General features: G+C 44.3%; 1 protein-coding gene across 4 annotated transcripts in view; it reads right to left on the reverse strand.

Moving 5' to 3' along the window:
* The window catches only part of adamts6 (ADAM metallopeptidase with thrombospondin type 1 motif, 6), a 293482-nt gene that overhangs the window by 22963 nt on the left and 254804 nt on the right, over nt 1-15715 (reverse strand). For all 4 annotated transcript variants that reach the window (XM_069924504.1, XM_069924503.1, XM_069924506.1 and 1 more), the window contains one exon: nt 4053-4191. In XM_069924504.1, the coding sequence (XP_069780605.1) occupies nt 4053-4191 (139 nt within the window). The remainder of the gene's footprint in view (nt 1-4052; nt 4192-15715) is intronic.

Genomic DNA, 15715 nt, shown 5'->3' on the forward strand with positions numbered 1-15715 from the left:
ATTCTAATGTTCTACCATTAGATTTTGATATGATTTTCAACAGATACATTTATGCATATGTGTGCAAACTAATGATGCTTTTTAGAAAGAAAAATTAAAAAATACATTCCAAACTATAGCATAAAATTTTAAAAGCCTTCACAAAAATAAGACCTGCACACAACTTTAGAGACATCAGAACAATTGAAAAAAAAATGGATTCTTGGCATTATAAAGAAGACAGCGAGTTCAAACATAAGAGTTATTCAATCTAATATCAACTCTTAGTTCAGTTTTAGCTGGAGATTATAATCTCATTCAGGACACCAGACAATATAAAGGATATCAAGATTTTGGAGAAAGTGGCTGTTAGGTCAAAAGGAGGAGATTTACCAAAATGTAACAAGAGAGGAAGGACATCACTTATATAAAGATTTGTAAATCTAGGATTATTCTGCTAAATGCATGTAAGGATCAATGGAGATTGAATTGTGGTACTCAATACTATGTACAATTCTGACAGAATGCACTTGAGCAAACTGTTTCCACTGGCAGAAGATTCGGGACATATACCTATAAGACAAAGCAATCAATACACGTGGAAATAGCAGAATTTATTTTTTGGGGTGAATTACCTGCGACAATTTTGAAGGATGGCAAATGTAATTGTAACTTTTAAAATGGAATTGTGTGCATATGATCGAGAAGGATAAATTCACAGTGCATTGGTTGAATGCTGGAGTGTCTGACTAATAGGAGAGTCTTCCAAAGAACCAGGCTGTCACATGCATGTGACCTTCTATCCTGTAAGAGCCCATGATTATACTGAAAGTAATAGTTGGTTTGTGGATGTCTGAAAGCATAAGATGCTCCAATGACTTGCACATGTAAAAACTGACCCCAACAAAAATAGATACCCAAGTAAGCATCCCAACTGCCAGAGAAAGGACAGATTAATTTTTCAAATGAGGAGAATTGTCTTGATCAGCTAAATTTATGATAGACAATGAACAAAAGTGAGGTGTAGCGCGAATAAAAGCTCTCACGACTGAAGGGAGAATAAATGCTTTTATTAGCTTATGACAATGGGTAGGGTTTCACAGTGGTCTTCAGAAGGGTTCTGGGTTTAGGCGGGAAACCAAGGTTATATGTGAGCAGACGGGGGCGCAGACAGCCATCAGCACCACAAGTGAATCCCAGTTCACTGCATTCATCCCTTCCTGCAGAATTTAGGGTTTGTGAATGAAGGCAGAGAACATGGGTTCAGAAAAAAAGTTGAAAAATATAGTTATTTACAGATTTAAGCAGTCCGGGGGGTGGTCTGGAGATCCCGGTGGAATGCCTAAGCACCGGGGGGCATTGGACTCCTTGGGTCTCCTGGTCCCCTTGTGAAGGAGGAGCGGCAGGCTGGGTCTCCGGCTCAACGGTGGAGGGGGATGCACTTTCCTCCTGAACCAGATCCCTAAGGCCCTGACTGGTGGTGGCGAGAATGAGGTCCATGGCTCACAGGGCACTTGAGGCGACAGACTTCTGATATGGTAGGTGCCAGGTCCCTGATGGAGATAGTGTACTCTCTGCCATCCGGGTACTCCATATAGGCGTACATGGGATTGGCATGGGGCAGTTTCACCCTTTCCATCAGGGGGTCGGTCTTACTTCTCCTCAAGTGCCTCCTGAGAAAGACTGGACCGGGAGTGGTGGGCCAGATTGGCAGTGTAGCTCCTGATGCCAACCTTCTTTTGAAATTAAATAGGAGCTTGTGAGGAGTAGCGCTGGTCACGGTACATGGTAGCGACCAGATGGTGTGGAGCGCCATAGGGAGGATTTCCTGCCAGCATGAGTCTGGAAGACCTTTTGACTTCAGGACCAGTTTGACAGCCTTTCAGACTGTGGCGTTCTCCTTTTCAACCTGCCTGTTCCCCCGGTGGGGCTTGTAGCTAGTGGTCCTGCTGATGCATGCCCCTCGCTAGCAGATACTGACGTAGCTTGTCACTCATAAAGGCTGAGCCCTGGTCACTATGAATATAGCTGGGATACCCGAACAAGGTAGTGTGTCCAGTGCCTCACTGCTTCTACAATGCCTCTGTCTCCCGGTCCATCCCCAACAGCTCACTTATCACCTTGGTTAACTGCCTAAACCCAGAACCCTTCCGAAGAGTACTGTAAAACCCTACCCATAGTTATAAGCTAATAAAATTGTAGTGCAAGTAAAAGGACTCACAACTGAAGGCAGAACCAACACTTTTATTAGCTTATACTATGGGTAGGGTTTCACAGTAGTCTTCAGAAGGGTTCTGGGTTTAGACGGGAAACCAAGGTTATATGTGAGCAGACTGGGGTGGAGCCAGCCATCAGCACCACCCACTACCAATGAATCCCAGTTCATTGTGTGAGGGATAACTGCATGGAAGAAATTCACTTTAAATAAAAGTTTGCAAATTTCAATTTTCCTTCAGCTTTAAGCAGCATTACAATATTGATGTTATCCTATCCCATATTATTTTGATTTTTGATCATGTTTCCAAATTAGTATTTATATTTTGGAATTTTTATCACTTGTTTCAACTTCAATAGAGTCAGTGACAAGAGAAGTGCTGAAGAAACCATTACGTCACCTACCAGGAGTTCTGGCAAATTTCTGCTGAAGCAATAACTAGTTATTAGGCCAATCCTTTGGAAATCCAGGACCAGTGCATGTTAGGATACATAGTCTGATTATATTCAGTTGTCTCAATTTTATTAATTATTAATCAGAAATTTAGTTATTATAATCTGATTACTGATACCACCTGAGTAAGTAACTTACGAATGCAGCATGCTTAAAATAAAATGAACACTTTCGAGGAAAAAAGAACATTAGATCTCTTCTTTTCAAAATATCAGGGGTCAATTTCAACGGTGTAATAGCACTTTAAGTATGAGACCAGACAGGGAGCAGCAGGAAATTGTTCAGTTCTGGGTGAATTGTGTCAGGCCTGAGTCTGATTCTGCTGTCACCTGACTGCCAGATTTTCTCGTCAAAGTCAGGACTTGGAGCATGGTTGAATTTCTACTCCTACCCAGGTCACCAAATTCAACAGTATTAATTTAGTATCATTCAGTTACACCATGAACAGGCTAGTGTGGCCTCACTTTTTCAGAACAATGTTTCTTTGCCCTGTGCACCCCTCCAAAATCCTCTTTGCATTTTAAACTAATTGAATTTTGCTCTTTCCCAGATCTGGTGAAGGGTCTTTGAATGGAAGTGCTTACAGTTTCTCACAGATACTGTCTGAGCAGCAAAGTATTTCCCACATTTTCTGTTTTTATTACATCTGACGTGCACGGCTCACCTTTGTCTACATTAGTCCATTTGATAAATTATATTTGGCCCTTGTGATCCTATGAGGCCTTTTATTTCTTCTTAAATGTGGCTTAAATTATAGGGCAGCTCAATGGCACAGTTCGTGGACCATCTGCCTCACAGTGCCTGAGGTCAGGGTTCAATGCTGACCTCGGGTGCTTCTCTGCAGAGTTTGTACATTCTCTCCGTGACCACATGTTTTTCCTCCAGGTGTACTGATTTCCTCCCCCTTCACCGAAGATGTGAGGACTCATAAGGTAATTAGCCATTGTAAATTGTTCATCGTGTTTTGTTAAAGTGGTGGCATCTGGAGGGAGCTGATGAGAATGTTGGGAGAATAAAAAAATGAGATTTACATAGGATTAGAGTAAGAGAGTGGTTAATGGTCAGTGCAGACTCAGTGGATTAAATGGCCATTTTCCTTGCTGTACATCTATATGACTCTATGTAACTTCAAACTCAGCTTTGTATGATTGTCAGCTCCCAAAGTGGGAAAGGAGTGAAGTAGGACTAATTAAAATATTCCTTCACTGGACCAAATAGCTTCCTTCACAGCTGGTAAATCTTGAGATTCCAAATATTGCAAACTACACTATAATAAAACTCACCTATATTTGGGTAAATTATTATAATGGTGGATTTAAATATATCCAAGAAACATGGTTTCTCAAGGCCTAAAAACTCCCAGTTAAGGATTATCAATGCTTCTGCAGTATTCATGTGATCCTACCTCCTGCACAGGTAGCTGAGCATTCAGACCAAGGCTGATGGTGCCAAGCAAATCCCACTTCTGCATCACCACTACCAGTACGAGTGATTGGAATGTTAAACTTGTACCGAATCCCCTGATTTGGTTCTTGTAGAAGCACCTATGTCAAAACAAAGCAAAATTGATTGTTTAACCCTGTTTTACAGGTTCATATACATATAAATGCATATATTGCTCTTCCATATCACATAATATAAGAGCATCTTTATTTTGTTTATTCCACCGCACAAAGAAAAAAAATAGCAACTTCCTCTGTGCTAATTAAGCCTAACGATGTCAGTTCCACAGGATTGAATACTTTAGCCATATTTCCAAACCATTATTATCAATGAGATTTCCCAGATAGGGGTCTGCAATTGCTCAGAATTTCTGGCGACCTAGATCAATAATGGGACAGATGTTGCTAACAGTCAGAAAATGGCTGTGAAAACAATTTACACATGCTCTCTGCTTCTTTTTAGTCATTTCTAGGTTTACAGAAGAGTGAGAGTAGACAAGTTTCGAGTCCAACCCACCAAACTGATGAAAGGGTAGCAACTTCCTGTAGGATTCCACACAATCCTGCCTCTTATTTTTGGAAGGCACATGAAACTTTGGAAGCAGCAATATTGATTTAGAAAACATTAGTGGTGCAGAAGAAAAAATAAAAGAATTTTGGGGAGAGAAATCAGACAGTGAAAATGTGGGGGTGCATGTTGAAATAAGAAAACATGAAAATTCTTGTAGAAGCCATCAGTAGACCAGGGAGTATATGTCAATACAGATATCAAAGCAGCATGCTGCAAAATACAGTGTGGTGGTCAAAGTGGGATATTTTAGTTTCTGTAAAGATGAGAGATGCACAATTTAAATGGTAAGCAAAATAGCCTAGAAATTGGATTACGCTTCCAGGAGCAACTTATAGCGGAATATGACTAGACTACAGTTTACCTTAACAACTGCCAGTGCTGGCTTAAATTTTAATAAAGGGACTCAAGATAATCTGGGAAGTTAAGGAAATACAATCGGGAGGAGGTTGGAACAATGGCCGGCATGGCCAAACCCACTCCTTGTGGTTCCACACTAAAAGTGCTGCAAAATTTTTTTTTTAATTGCTAAAGAATTCAACCGTTTCCATTGTCATAGGCTAAATGAAATTTCTTGAGCCTTCATGTTCAGCTAGTAAGGAAAAAAATCTCAATGCAATTTGAGGCCAGTTTGAAAATTTCAGGAATTAAATATGTAGGGTTAGAGAATAGGGCACATATAAGAGAGACATGAAGTCAGCTTTAGAATCCTCACCCTTGCCCACAATGGTTGTAAAATGGTGGATTTTATTTAATGTTATCTGTGTTATTGTTTACTTATGTTGCATTTGACCATATTTAAGTGAGACAGTTCTGGTTTTCATATCACCATCAATTGCATTATAATCATCAACTTTGAAATTTTAAACACAATCCAAATGCTTTTAACCACATCATGAGGGATGCAATTGGATAATTTGTCAATTATCATTAGATGTTATCCTCTACTGCTTGTAAGATTGATGTTAATGTAATCTAAGGGACAGCTACCCGTCTATAAACGCATACTGACATTAATGGTATTGCTTGTGACTGTCTGAGGTCTATATTTAAAGCACGAGTCCTCAGGGAATCACACTCAGTCTAACATTTTCTGTAGTTTCATTACTGTCTTTGCTTGGATGATGATACAAACTGCTCATCCTCTGATATCCTCTGATATTGTAACACTGAAGCCTTGCTGGACCTCTGACAGTTAATATTTGTCCCTCTCATATACCATCTCAGTCAAGAAGTAGCTGAGCCAATTGACCTTATCACGATGACTGAGCCCAATCAAAATCTTGAGAGGTGTTATTGATCAGCTATTTCATTTTCTTTCATTGATTACATTTTTGAAATCATTTGCCCTGACCGCTATTCACAGTCCATCTCAAATTCACTTGTAAAAGTGAAGCTTTTTCTAAAAGAATTACCACCGTGCTGGTAGGGAGAGGCTTCCAGGGTTCTGACCCAGCAATAATGAAGAAACAAAAAAAATGTCTCCAAGATATCATGGAATAGACTAGAAAGAGAATATGCTGTTCTCATATGTGGTTCTTCTTGGTGACGGACTTCATTGGTTTGGGTGCTGCTGTCAGTGTTGGGTTACTTTGTGATGGATGGTTGAGCTTCCTGTGTGTTGTCAGCTCTGCACCCATCCAGGCAAAAGGAGAATATCACATCTCTTATGTTCCTGTTGATGATATAATGGTTTTGAGGTTCAAGGAGGCAAGTCATTCACTGGAAATCCAGCCTCTGAGCTAAAGTTGCAGGCAAACTATTTTTGTGGATGATTCAATTTTGTGGTGTTGATGGTTGCAGGGTCTGAGATGATATTGTCATTGAATGTCAAGGATAGGTAGATGGATTCTCTCTTTTTGGGGATGGTCATTGGCTTCAATTTTTGTAGTGAGAATGTTACTTGCCACTCATCAGCCAAATACAGTGTCTGTCTGGCTGCAGGAAGTTAGATGCTGCTTCATTTGGTGAGGAGTTGTAAATGGAATTAAATACTATGCAATTATCAGTGAACATCCCACTTATGTCATGTTGAAAAGAAAGTTGGTAATGAAGTGGCTGAAGATGGTTGGATCTAAGACATTATCCTCAGGAATTCATGCAGTGATGCCCTGTGACTAGGCTGATTGACCATCAATAACCACAATAATCTTCCTCTGTGTTTGGCATGGTTCCAATTAATGTAATGTTTGTGGCAGCGTACATCTCTTGTAGCGAACCAGCCCCACTTGTATTGCCGCACTGGCAGGGCAGCTACAGGAAGATGGCACTGTCGGGACCTGCTTATTGCCTCATGGCTTAGGCCACAGCTGGCGTCCCGGGAAAAATGATGATGTCACTGCCCAGCGGGGCAGAACTCCCGTTGACCTTAAAGGGGCACGTGCAAAATTCAAATAAACAGTTCAACTGAAACGTCCACTGTGTCCTGTGATGTGTTTCTGTGTTCGTAGCAGCCGCTACATTGGTGACCCCGCAGAGCCCAGATGTTATCTGGTCTCCAACTATGGATTTGACGGCGATCAGCACTGTGGCAGTGAAAGTCCCCCACTTTTGGACCCATCAACCTCACACTTGGTTCGGGCAGGCAGAGGCACAGTTTCATCTCAGACATCATCTCTGACTCTATCATGTTTTATCATGTGAGCGCCCTCGACGAAGAAACTGTGGCCAGAGCGGATGACCAGATCCATGATCCACCAGAGGAGGCCAAGTATGTTGCCCTCAAAGACCTCCTCCTCGCCACCTTCGGTCTCTCCCGTCGGCAGCGCGTGGCCAGGCTTATGCACCTCGATGGCCTGGGGGACAGAGCTCCGTCCGCTCAAATGGTTGAGATGCCCGCACTGGCAGAGGGTCACAAACCCTGCCTGATGTTTGAGCAACCCTGCCTGATGTTTCAGCAGGCCTTCCTGGAACAAATGTCGGAAGACATCCAACTCCTACTGACGGATGAGCATTTCTCGGAATCCTGGAAGGTCACAACCTGCGCCGATGAGCTGTGGAGAACCAAACGGGAGAACAAGGCTGCCATGAATCAGCTCATGCGCCCTGGACCCAGCCGACCACAGACCTCCCCCATGCAGAAGCCGGAAGAGCACCAAACCACCTGGTGTTTCTACCACTGATGCTGGGGAGCCCAAGCCTGCAAGTGCCGACAGCCCTGCTCATACCAGGGAAACAACCAGGCCAGCCGCCGCTGATGGCTGCGACGGCTGGTCACGCGAATAGCCTCCTGCATATGGTCGACAAGACCAGTGGACAGCATTTCCTCGAGGATACCGGAGCGGAGTTGAGTGTGCTTCCCCTGACCACCCTCCATTCCTGCACAAGAACACGAGGCCCAACCATGCGGCAGCGAATGGCACCGACATAAAGATCTTCGGCACTTGAAACATTCAGGTACACCTCAGGCCAAACAAGTACCACTGAAAGTTCCTGCTGGCTACTGTGGGTACTGCACTGCTGGGAGTTGACTTCCTTCGGGCACACAGCCTGCTGGTAGACCTTAAAGGCAAGAGACTCGTGCACACCCGCACCTTCCAGACCCTCCGACTCAAGTCTTCCAGCACACATGGCCCAGGGATAGTCACCGTCTGTACACCCAAAAACAAGTACTCCCAGATCCTGGATGAGTTCCCCGCTATCTTATGGACACAATTCACTGCCACTATGCCTCAGCACAGCGTCCGCTACCACATCACCACACAGGGCCCCCCACTTCACTCCAAGGTTAGACGACTGCCGCTGGAGAAGCTGCAGCTTGTGAAAGAGGAGTTCTCCTGCCTCCAAGAACTCGGCATAGACTACAGGTCGGACAGCTCCTCAGCCTTTCCCCTGCATATGGTCCTAAAGGCCTCTGGGGGTTGGTGCCCATGTGGGGAATACTGCCGACTCAACGATGTGGCCATATCTGACTGATACCGCATCCCCCATATACAGAACTTCACTGCCAACTTGCATGGTGCCAGGGTTTTCTCCAAGGTCGACTTGGTAAGGGGCTACCACCAAATCCCCGTCCACCTGGATGATATTGGCAAAACCGCCATCATCACCCTGTTCAGCTTTTTCAAATTCCTGCAGATGCATTTTGGTCTGAAGAAGGTGGCCCAAACATTCCAGTGGTTCATGGTCGCAGTGGGTAAAGACCTGGATTTCGTGTTCATTTATCTTGACGATATTCTCATCGCTAGTCAAGATCACAATGAGCACAAAACCCATCTCCGCACACTGTTCGCCTGTCAGGGAGAATTTGGCCTCGCCATCAATGTGGCCAAATGCCAATTCGGGAAGGAGTTGTTACAGTTTCTAGGCCATACCATCACTGCGGATGGGGAAGCACCATCACAGGACAAGGTCAAGGCTATTCAGCAGTTCCCCAAGCTGGACATCCTCAAGGGCCTGCAGGAGTTCACTGGGATGGTTAATTTTTACCACCACTTCATCCAGGGGGCCGCCCGCATAATGCGCCCACTGTTTGCCCTAATCTTGGCGAAACAAATGACTCTCGAGTGGATGAAGGAGGTTGAAACAGCTTTTGCCCAAACCAAAGATGCCCTCAATAGCGCCACCTTACTGGTCGACCCACGGCCCGAATCCCACACAGTCTGCCATAGCCATCGGGGGCATCCTTGAGCAATCGGTCAATGGACAGTGGTGCCTGCTAGTGCTCTTCAGCTGGCACCTCCGACTTCCCAAGCTGCAATACAGTGCCTTTGACAGGGAGCTCCTGGCCCTGTACCTCTCTATCAGGCACTTCTGCTACTTCTTGAGGGCAGGCCTTTCACCGCCTTCATGGACCATAAGCCACTCACCCAGGCCCTCTCCATGGCAAAGGACCCTTGGTCGGTGCGCCAGCAGCGGCACCTTTCCTCTGTCTCGGAGTTCACCACTGACATCCGGCACCGGGTGGATAAGGACAATGTCATTGCTGATGCGCTCTCCAGACCCACCATCCACAATTTATCCCTCGGCCTGAACTACGCTCAGTTAGCTCAGGCCCAAAGAGGGGATGAAGAGGCGCAGGCCTTTCGAACCGCCATCAATGGCCTGCACCTCGAGGACCTGAAGCTACTGGGCAGCCACGACACGCTACCGTGCGATGTCTCAACTGGCTTACTGTACCCTGTAGTCCCCCAAAATGGAGGCAAGAGGCATTCCAAATGGTCCAGGACCTGACCTGACCTGGTCGTTTGCATGGTGGCGGAACGTTTCATCTGGCACAGATTAAAAAAAGTGGCCCAGATGGCGAGGAATTGTACACACCTCTAAAGACCAGTGCCATGTCAGAGCCCCCATGCAACAATTCGACCCGCCAGCCAGAAGGTTCGACCATATCCACATTGATATAGTGCCCCTTAACAGTGTCCAGGAGTGCCCGCTATCTCCTGACTGTGGTCGACCGGATGATGGGGTGGCCGGAAGCTATCCCCATCAGAGATACTTCTGCTGAGTCCTGCACCAGAGCTCAGCTCACTAACTGGGTCGCCTAGTTTGGCATTCCAGCTCATATGACCAGCGACAGGGGCGCCCAGTTCACCTCCACTGGCAAATCACCTGGGGATCAAGCTCCATCACACCACAGTTTTTCATCCCCAGGCCAACGGACTTGCGGAGCGCTTCCATCGGCACCTCAAGGCGGCTCTCATGGCACGGCTCAAAGGACCCAATTGGACAGACGAACTGCTGTGGGTCCTGCTTGGCATTCGAACGTCCCCGAAGGAGGATCTCCAGGTTTCGTCTGCAGAACTTGTCTATGGTTCACTCTTGTCACTGCCAGGAGAGTTCTTCGGGACAGGCGTAGAATCTGGATGTGAGAACCCAACCCTCCTCACAGACCTCCACAAAAGGCTCGCCTTGCTGGCACCCCCACCGCCAACCCACCACGGCAAACACCTGATGAATGCTTCCAAGGAGCTGGCCTCATCGGATTTAGTTTTCATCCGGCGTGGCCGCACTCTACCCCACTGCAGCACCCATAGGAGGGCCCGTACAAGGTCCTACGCCGGTCAGGAAAAATTTTTACCCTAGAAAATGGAGCCAGGGAGGAGTTATTCACGATCGACAGACTGAAACCGGCACATATGGACTTAGACCAACCCATGAGGATGGCCTAACCTAAGCGAAGGGGTTGGCCACACAAGCGGCAAGATGCGTAAGCCAGTTCTGGGGCGAGGGGTTGTGTGGTGACGCACATCTCTTGGAGCGAACCTGCCCTGCTTGTATCACCGCGCTGGTGGGGGAGCTGCAGGAAGATGGCGCCGTTAGTGCCTGCTGATTGCCTTATGGCTTCGGCTACAGCTTGCTCCCCGGGCAACATGACGATGTCACCGCCACGTGGAGCAGAACTCCCGTTGGCCTTAAAGAAGCACGTGCGAAATTCAAATAAACAGTTCAACTGAAACCTCCACTGTGTCCTGTGGTGTGTTTCTGTGTGTGTAGCAGCCGCTACACGTTGTCCTTTTATGACAATTCATTTCAGTTTTAATAAGGCTTCTTGCTGCACTTGTTCAAATTCTGCCTTGTTGCTAAGGGCAGTCACTCTCACCTTATCTCTGGAATTCAACTCTATGGTGATCTCTTTTCAGACCATGGTTGGGATAAAGTCTGGAACCACGTGATCCTTCGACAACCCCAACTGGGTTTGGTGAATAGAATACTGGGGAATGTGCCACTTGATAGTACTGTTGGCATTACCTTCCATCACTCTGCTGATAAATGAGAATAGGCAGAACATGATATAATTAGCTGGACTGGATTTGTCCTGCTTTAGTAAACAGGACATATCTGGGCAAATTTGTTTGATGCTATGTAGAATTTGATATTTTAATTCTGGCCAGAGGTTAATACGTTATGATGCCTATAACAGCAGGGCAGAGGGCAGTACCTAACAATAAACTGCTCACCTTCTAAACGTCAAAGTTTCTCTATCATAATCAAGCTTCACGTTTAGATGGAAGTAACTACAGCAATGTTCAAAAGTTCAACATCAAGATGTATCTGTTCTCTTGGTTGGTGCCTTCGCAATGAGACCCAATATTAATTCTGTAGTACCACCAGCATAATGTGTCTACAGTATTGACTATCTACATGATACATTGCAAAACTCATCAATATTACAAGGATATCATCCCTCTTTTCTGCAATCTTTGTGACCGAGAGAAAAGAAATAATGCCATTCACTCCAATTCATATACTAACCTGATTTAGTCACATAAGTTGTAATTCTTTCAATGTTATTTATTTAACTTCCTAGAATTCTAAAAATGGTCTTGCCATAGCCGACCATTTTCAAGAATTTTTTAAAAAATGGTGAGCAACTACCACAGAATTAAAAGTCACAACCACATCCCAGTAAATAAAGGAACAGAATTAGTTGACGTTACGATCATAAAGCACTACATGACATGTTGATCAATATGTCCAAATGTGCTCTCAGTAGATAAATCTCAATCCTCAGAACAAGATTTTTTAAGGTTCTTATATGGGCATGAATACACTTCCTTGGACAGATTCCAGCTCATATAACTTCAAATGAGTCACTGAGTAAATATGTAAATGAAAAAGATGTGTTTATGACCTTCCATCAATTTTGATGAAGACTCTTTGGCATAAATCATTAACACGGTTTCTCTTTCCAAAGATGTTACCTGACCTAGTATGCGTGTCCAGTATTTTCTGTTTTTGTTTCTGATTACCAGCATCTGTAGTCTTTTTTGTTTTCAAGACATGTTTATCTTTGATAAGAATTTTTTTTATTTAGCAAGGGAGAATAGCCAGAAGAGCTGTGTGTTCCCAATGATGGCTTGAAAATTGACACAGTGATGCATTCTGACATATTGCTGTCATCATATTGGATGCTAGTAAACTAAAAAAATATTTTTTGGCATCTGGTGAAATTAGTGTCCTTAGATTAGTGGGGCAGGCTGGTATTCAAGAGGATAAGTGATATAAAACATTGCCAAAACAAATTTCAAGCAATCCAATACAGGGCACTGAAAGATGCATTAGCAATCCCGTGTGTATCTTTCTACTTCCCTCTGCAAATATCCATAACCACAAACCTTTTTCATTCCTGTAATCCTCAACAACTTCTAGTTTTCTTGGAAAATATGTGCATGAATAGAAAATTCTGAGTAGAATGATACATCTACTCCAAGTAAATCTTATGACAGCAATGGCCTTTTTTTTTAGCTAGGCAGTCTTGCCTAAAATTTTGTAGGTTGGTAGTTGAAGAGAAACAGTCAGTCACCTTTGAAAAGATCAACACAAGTTTCATACACAAAAGTGCTGGAGAAATACAGCAGGTCACATAATGTTCTTTATGTAGCAAAGATACAAACCAACGTTTCGGACTTGAGTCTGGGCAAAAAGCAGGCAGTAGCCTGAATAAAAATTTTAAACACCCATTTGACCTACAACCCATGGTATGTTTTGAATGGTGGGAGGAAACTGGAGCTCCCGGGGAAAACCCATGAAAACACATGGAGAATATGCAAACTGGATTCGAACCCTGGTCCTGATCGCTGATGCAGTAACCAGCATTGCACTAAACACTACGCTAACCTTTCCACCCCTAAAATAGTGGGGGGAAGGGCAGTGAGAGGATCACAGGCCCACAGACAAGAGGTCATGGGAAGATACGGATGAGAGGGCAGGAGAAAAAAGCTGGAAAGTGCTAGGGGGAGGGGATAGCTCTCTGAATATAGAGGGAAGGGGTGGAGAGCTGGAGGAAAGGAGACGAAGGGAAAGGGAACGAGAGAGCGAGACAGAGGAAGAGCCTAATGGAAATCAATGTTAATGGAGAGTGGCTAGATGGAAAATTAGGTTTTGCTCCTCCAATTTGCATATGGCCTTGGTTTGGCAGTGTATGAAGCCATGTCAGTGCGGGAGTGGGGGATGGAATTGAAATGGTTGGCCACTGAGAGATCAATGTTATTGCAGCGGACATAACAAAGGTTCTCTATGAAATGATCTCCCAGATTGTGTTGTTTCTCTGATGCAGAGAAGATCACAATAAGAGCATCGGATGCAGTAGATGGCCCCTGCAGATTCACAAGTGTTCCTTCACTTGGAAGGACTGTTTGAAACCCTGAATGTTGCTGAAGGAGGTGGTGTCGCCTCATATTCCCACAGGTGCCTGTGGACTTGTGCTCCTCCCCCGCCCCACCCCCTACCATTTTATTCAGGCGCATCCCTTGATGAAGGGCTCAGCATGAAACATTGGTCATGTACCTGCTACATAAGAATGCTGTTTGACCTGCTGAATTTCTCCAACACTTTTATATATTAACTAGAATTATAGTCTGCAGACTTTCCTCTTTAACTACACTAGTCTCATCTCCTTTTAGCTAAGCTGTGAGATGGCACTGCTAATTCTCCTTAAAAACTCGAGGTGAGGAACCAGGGGAAGCTGTGGGCTGCTGGAGACTGCTGTCAGGAGGCACGCCAGGCTGCGGACTGCTCGAGACTGGTTCAAACAGGCTGGAGGGGCGCCAGCCAATGGGTTGGACTGGACTCTGTGTGGGTGCGGGGGCTGCGGAAGCGCTGAGGATGAATCTACGAGCACTCAATGACTCTGGGGAGGGGCTCTCTTTTTCTTCTTTGTCTCTGACATTATGTCTGAATGTAAGACTGTAAGAGGCACTTATGCAATTCCTTCCGGTGGCGAATCTGTCTGCTTTGCAGCAGGCAAAAAGAAATTTCATGTAATATGATACTATTTTATTACTATGACAATAAACTGATTCTTGAAATTAGATCAATATGATGCCAGAAGTAGCCATTCAGATTTATTTTTGCCTAGTCCCACTGATCTGCACCCAGTCTATAGCCCTCCATACCTCTCCCATCTATGTAACTGTCCAAATTCATCTTAAAAGTTAAAATTAAGCTCACAATCATCACTTCAGCTGACAGCTCATTCCACACTCCCACCACTCTCTGAGGATGAAGAAATTCTCTCTCATGTTCCCCCAAACCTTTCCCCTTTCACCCTTAACCCATGTCCTTTAGTTTGTATTTCACCAAAACCTCAGTGGAAAAAGCTTACCTACATTTATTTTGTCTATCTCCCTCAATTTTAAATACCTCTATCAAATGTCCCCTCATTCTTCTTTGCCCGAGGGAATAAAGTCCTAACCTGTTTAACCTTTCCCTGTAACTCAGTTCCTGAAGTCTGGGCAACATCCTAGTAAATCTTCTCAGCACTCTTTCTATGTTATTGATATCTTTCCTGGTCGTGACCAAAACTGCAGACAATACTCCAAATTTGGCCTAACCAATGTCTTTAAAACTTTACCATATGTCAGGGGAAATTGCCTCCATGAAAATAGATGTCAATAAGTGCTTGACAGCTGTTGATGTTGTACAAGAGAGAGTCAAGAATGTTGAAGACAGAGTTGATCAAATTGAAGAGTCGTTTACTGGATGGGAAGTTCAGAAGAGAGACTTTTTGCAGAAAATTGATTCAATGGATAACTAGAGTCATTGAAATAATATTAAAATAGTTGGTCTTCCGGAGGATATTGAAGGAATGAACCCCACAAAATTTTTCTGGGATGGGATTCCAGATATGTTGGGGGCTAAATTTTTTCCAGAAGGTTTGGAATTGGATAGAGCGCATCATGCGTTAAGAAAGAAACCTTTCCCGGGTCAACCTCCAAGAGTGGTATTGATTAGATGTCTCAGATACCAAGATTGGGAGATGATTTTCTATTTGGCAGTTCAAAAAGCTCGTATGACTCAGAGCCTGATGATGGTTCAGGGTAAAAGGGTTTTTTTCTATGTGGATTTAAGCCAAGAGGTTATTCAGAAATGCAAGGAGTTTAATCCAGCTAAGGCAGTTTTGTGGAAGAAGGGGTACAAATTTGCCTTTCGATATCCGGCGATATTGAAGGTGTTCTATGGATAATACCAGTCTCAATTTTTTCAAAAGACTCATGATGCATTAACCTTTGCTAATTCTTTGCCAGATTACAAGTTGACTCAACATTTGTCCACGAATACTTTGATTTGTGAACCAAAATGCCAAAAGCTTTCTTCACAACTCTGTCTACCTGTGAC

This window comes from Narcine bancroftii, chromosome 3, assembly GCF_036971445.1.
Source record: "Narcine bancroftii isolate sNarBan1 chromosome 3, sNarBan1.hap1, whole genome shotgun sequence".
Classification (NCBI taxonomy): Eukaryota; Metazoa; Chordata; class Chondrichthyes; order Torpediniformes; family Narcinidae; genus Narcine; species Narcine bancroftii.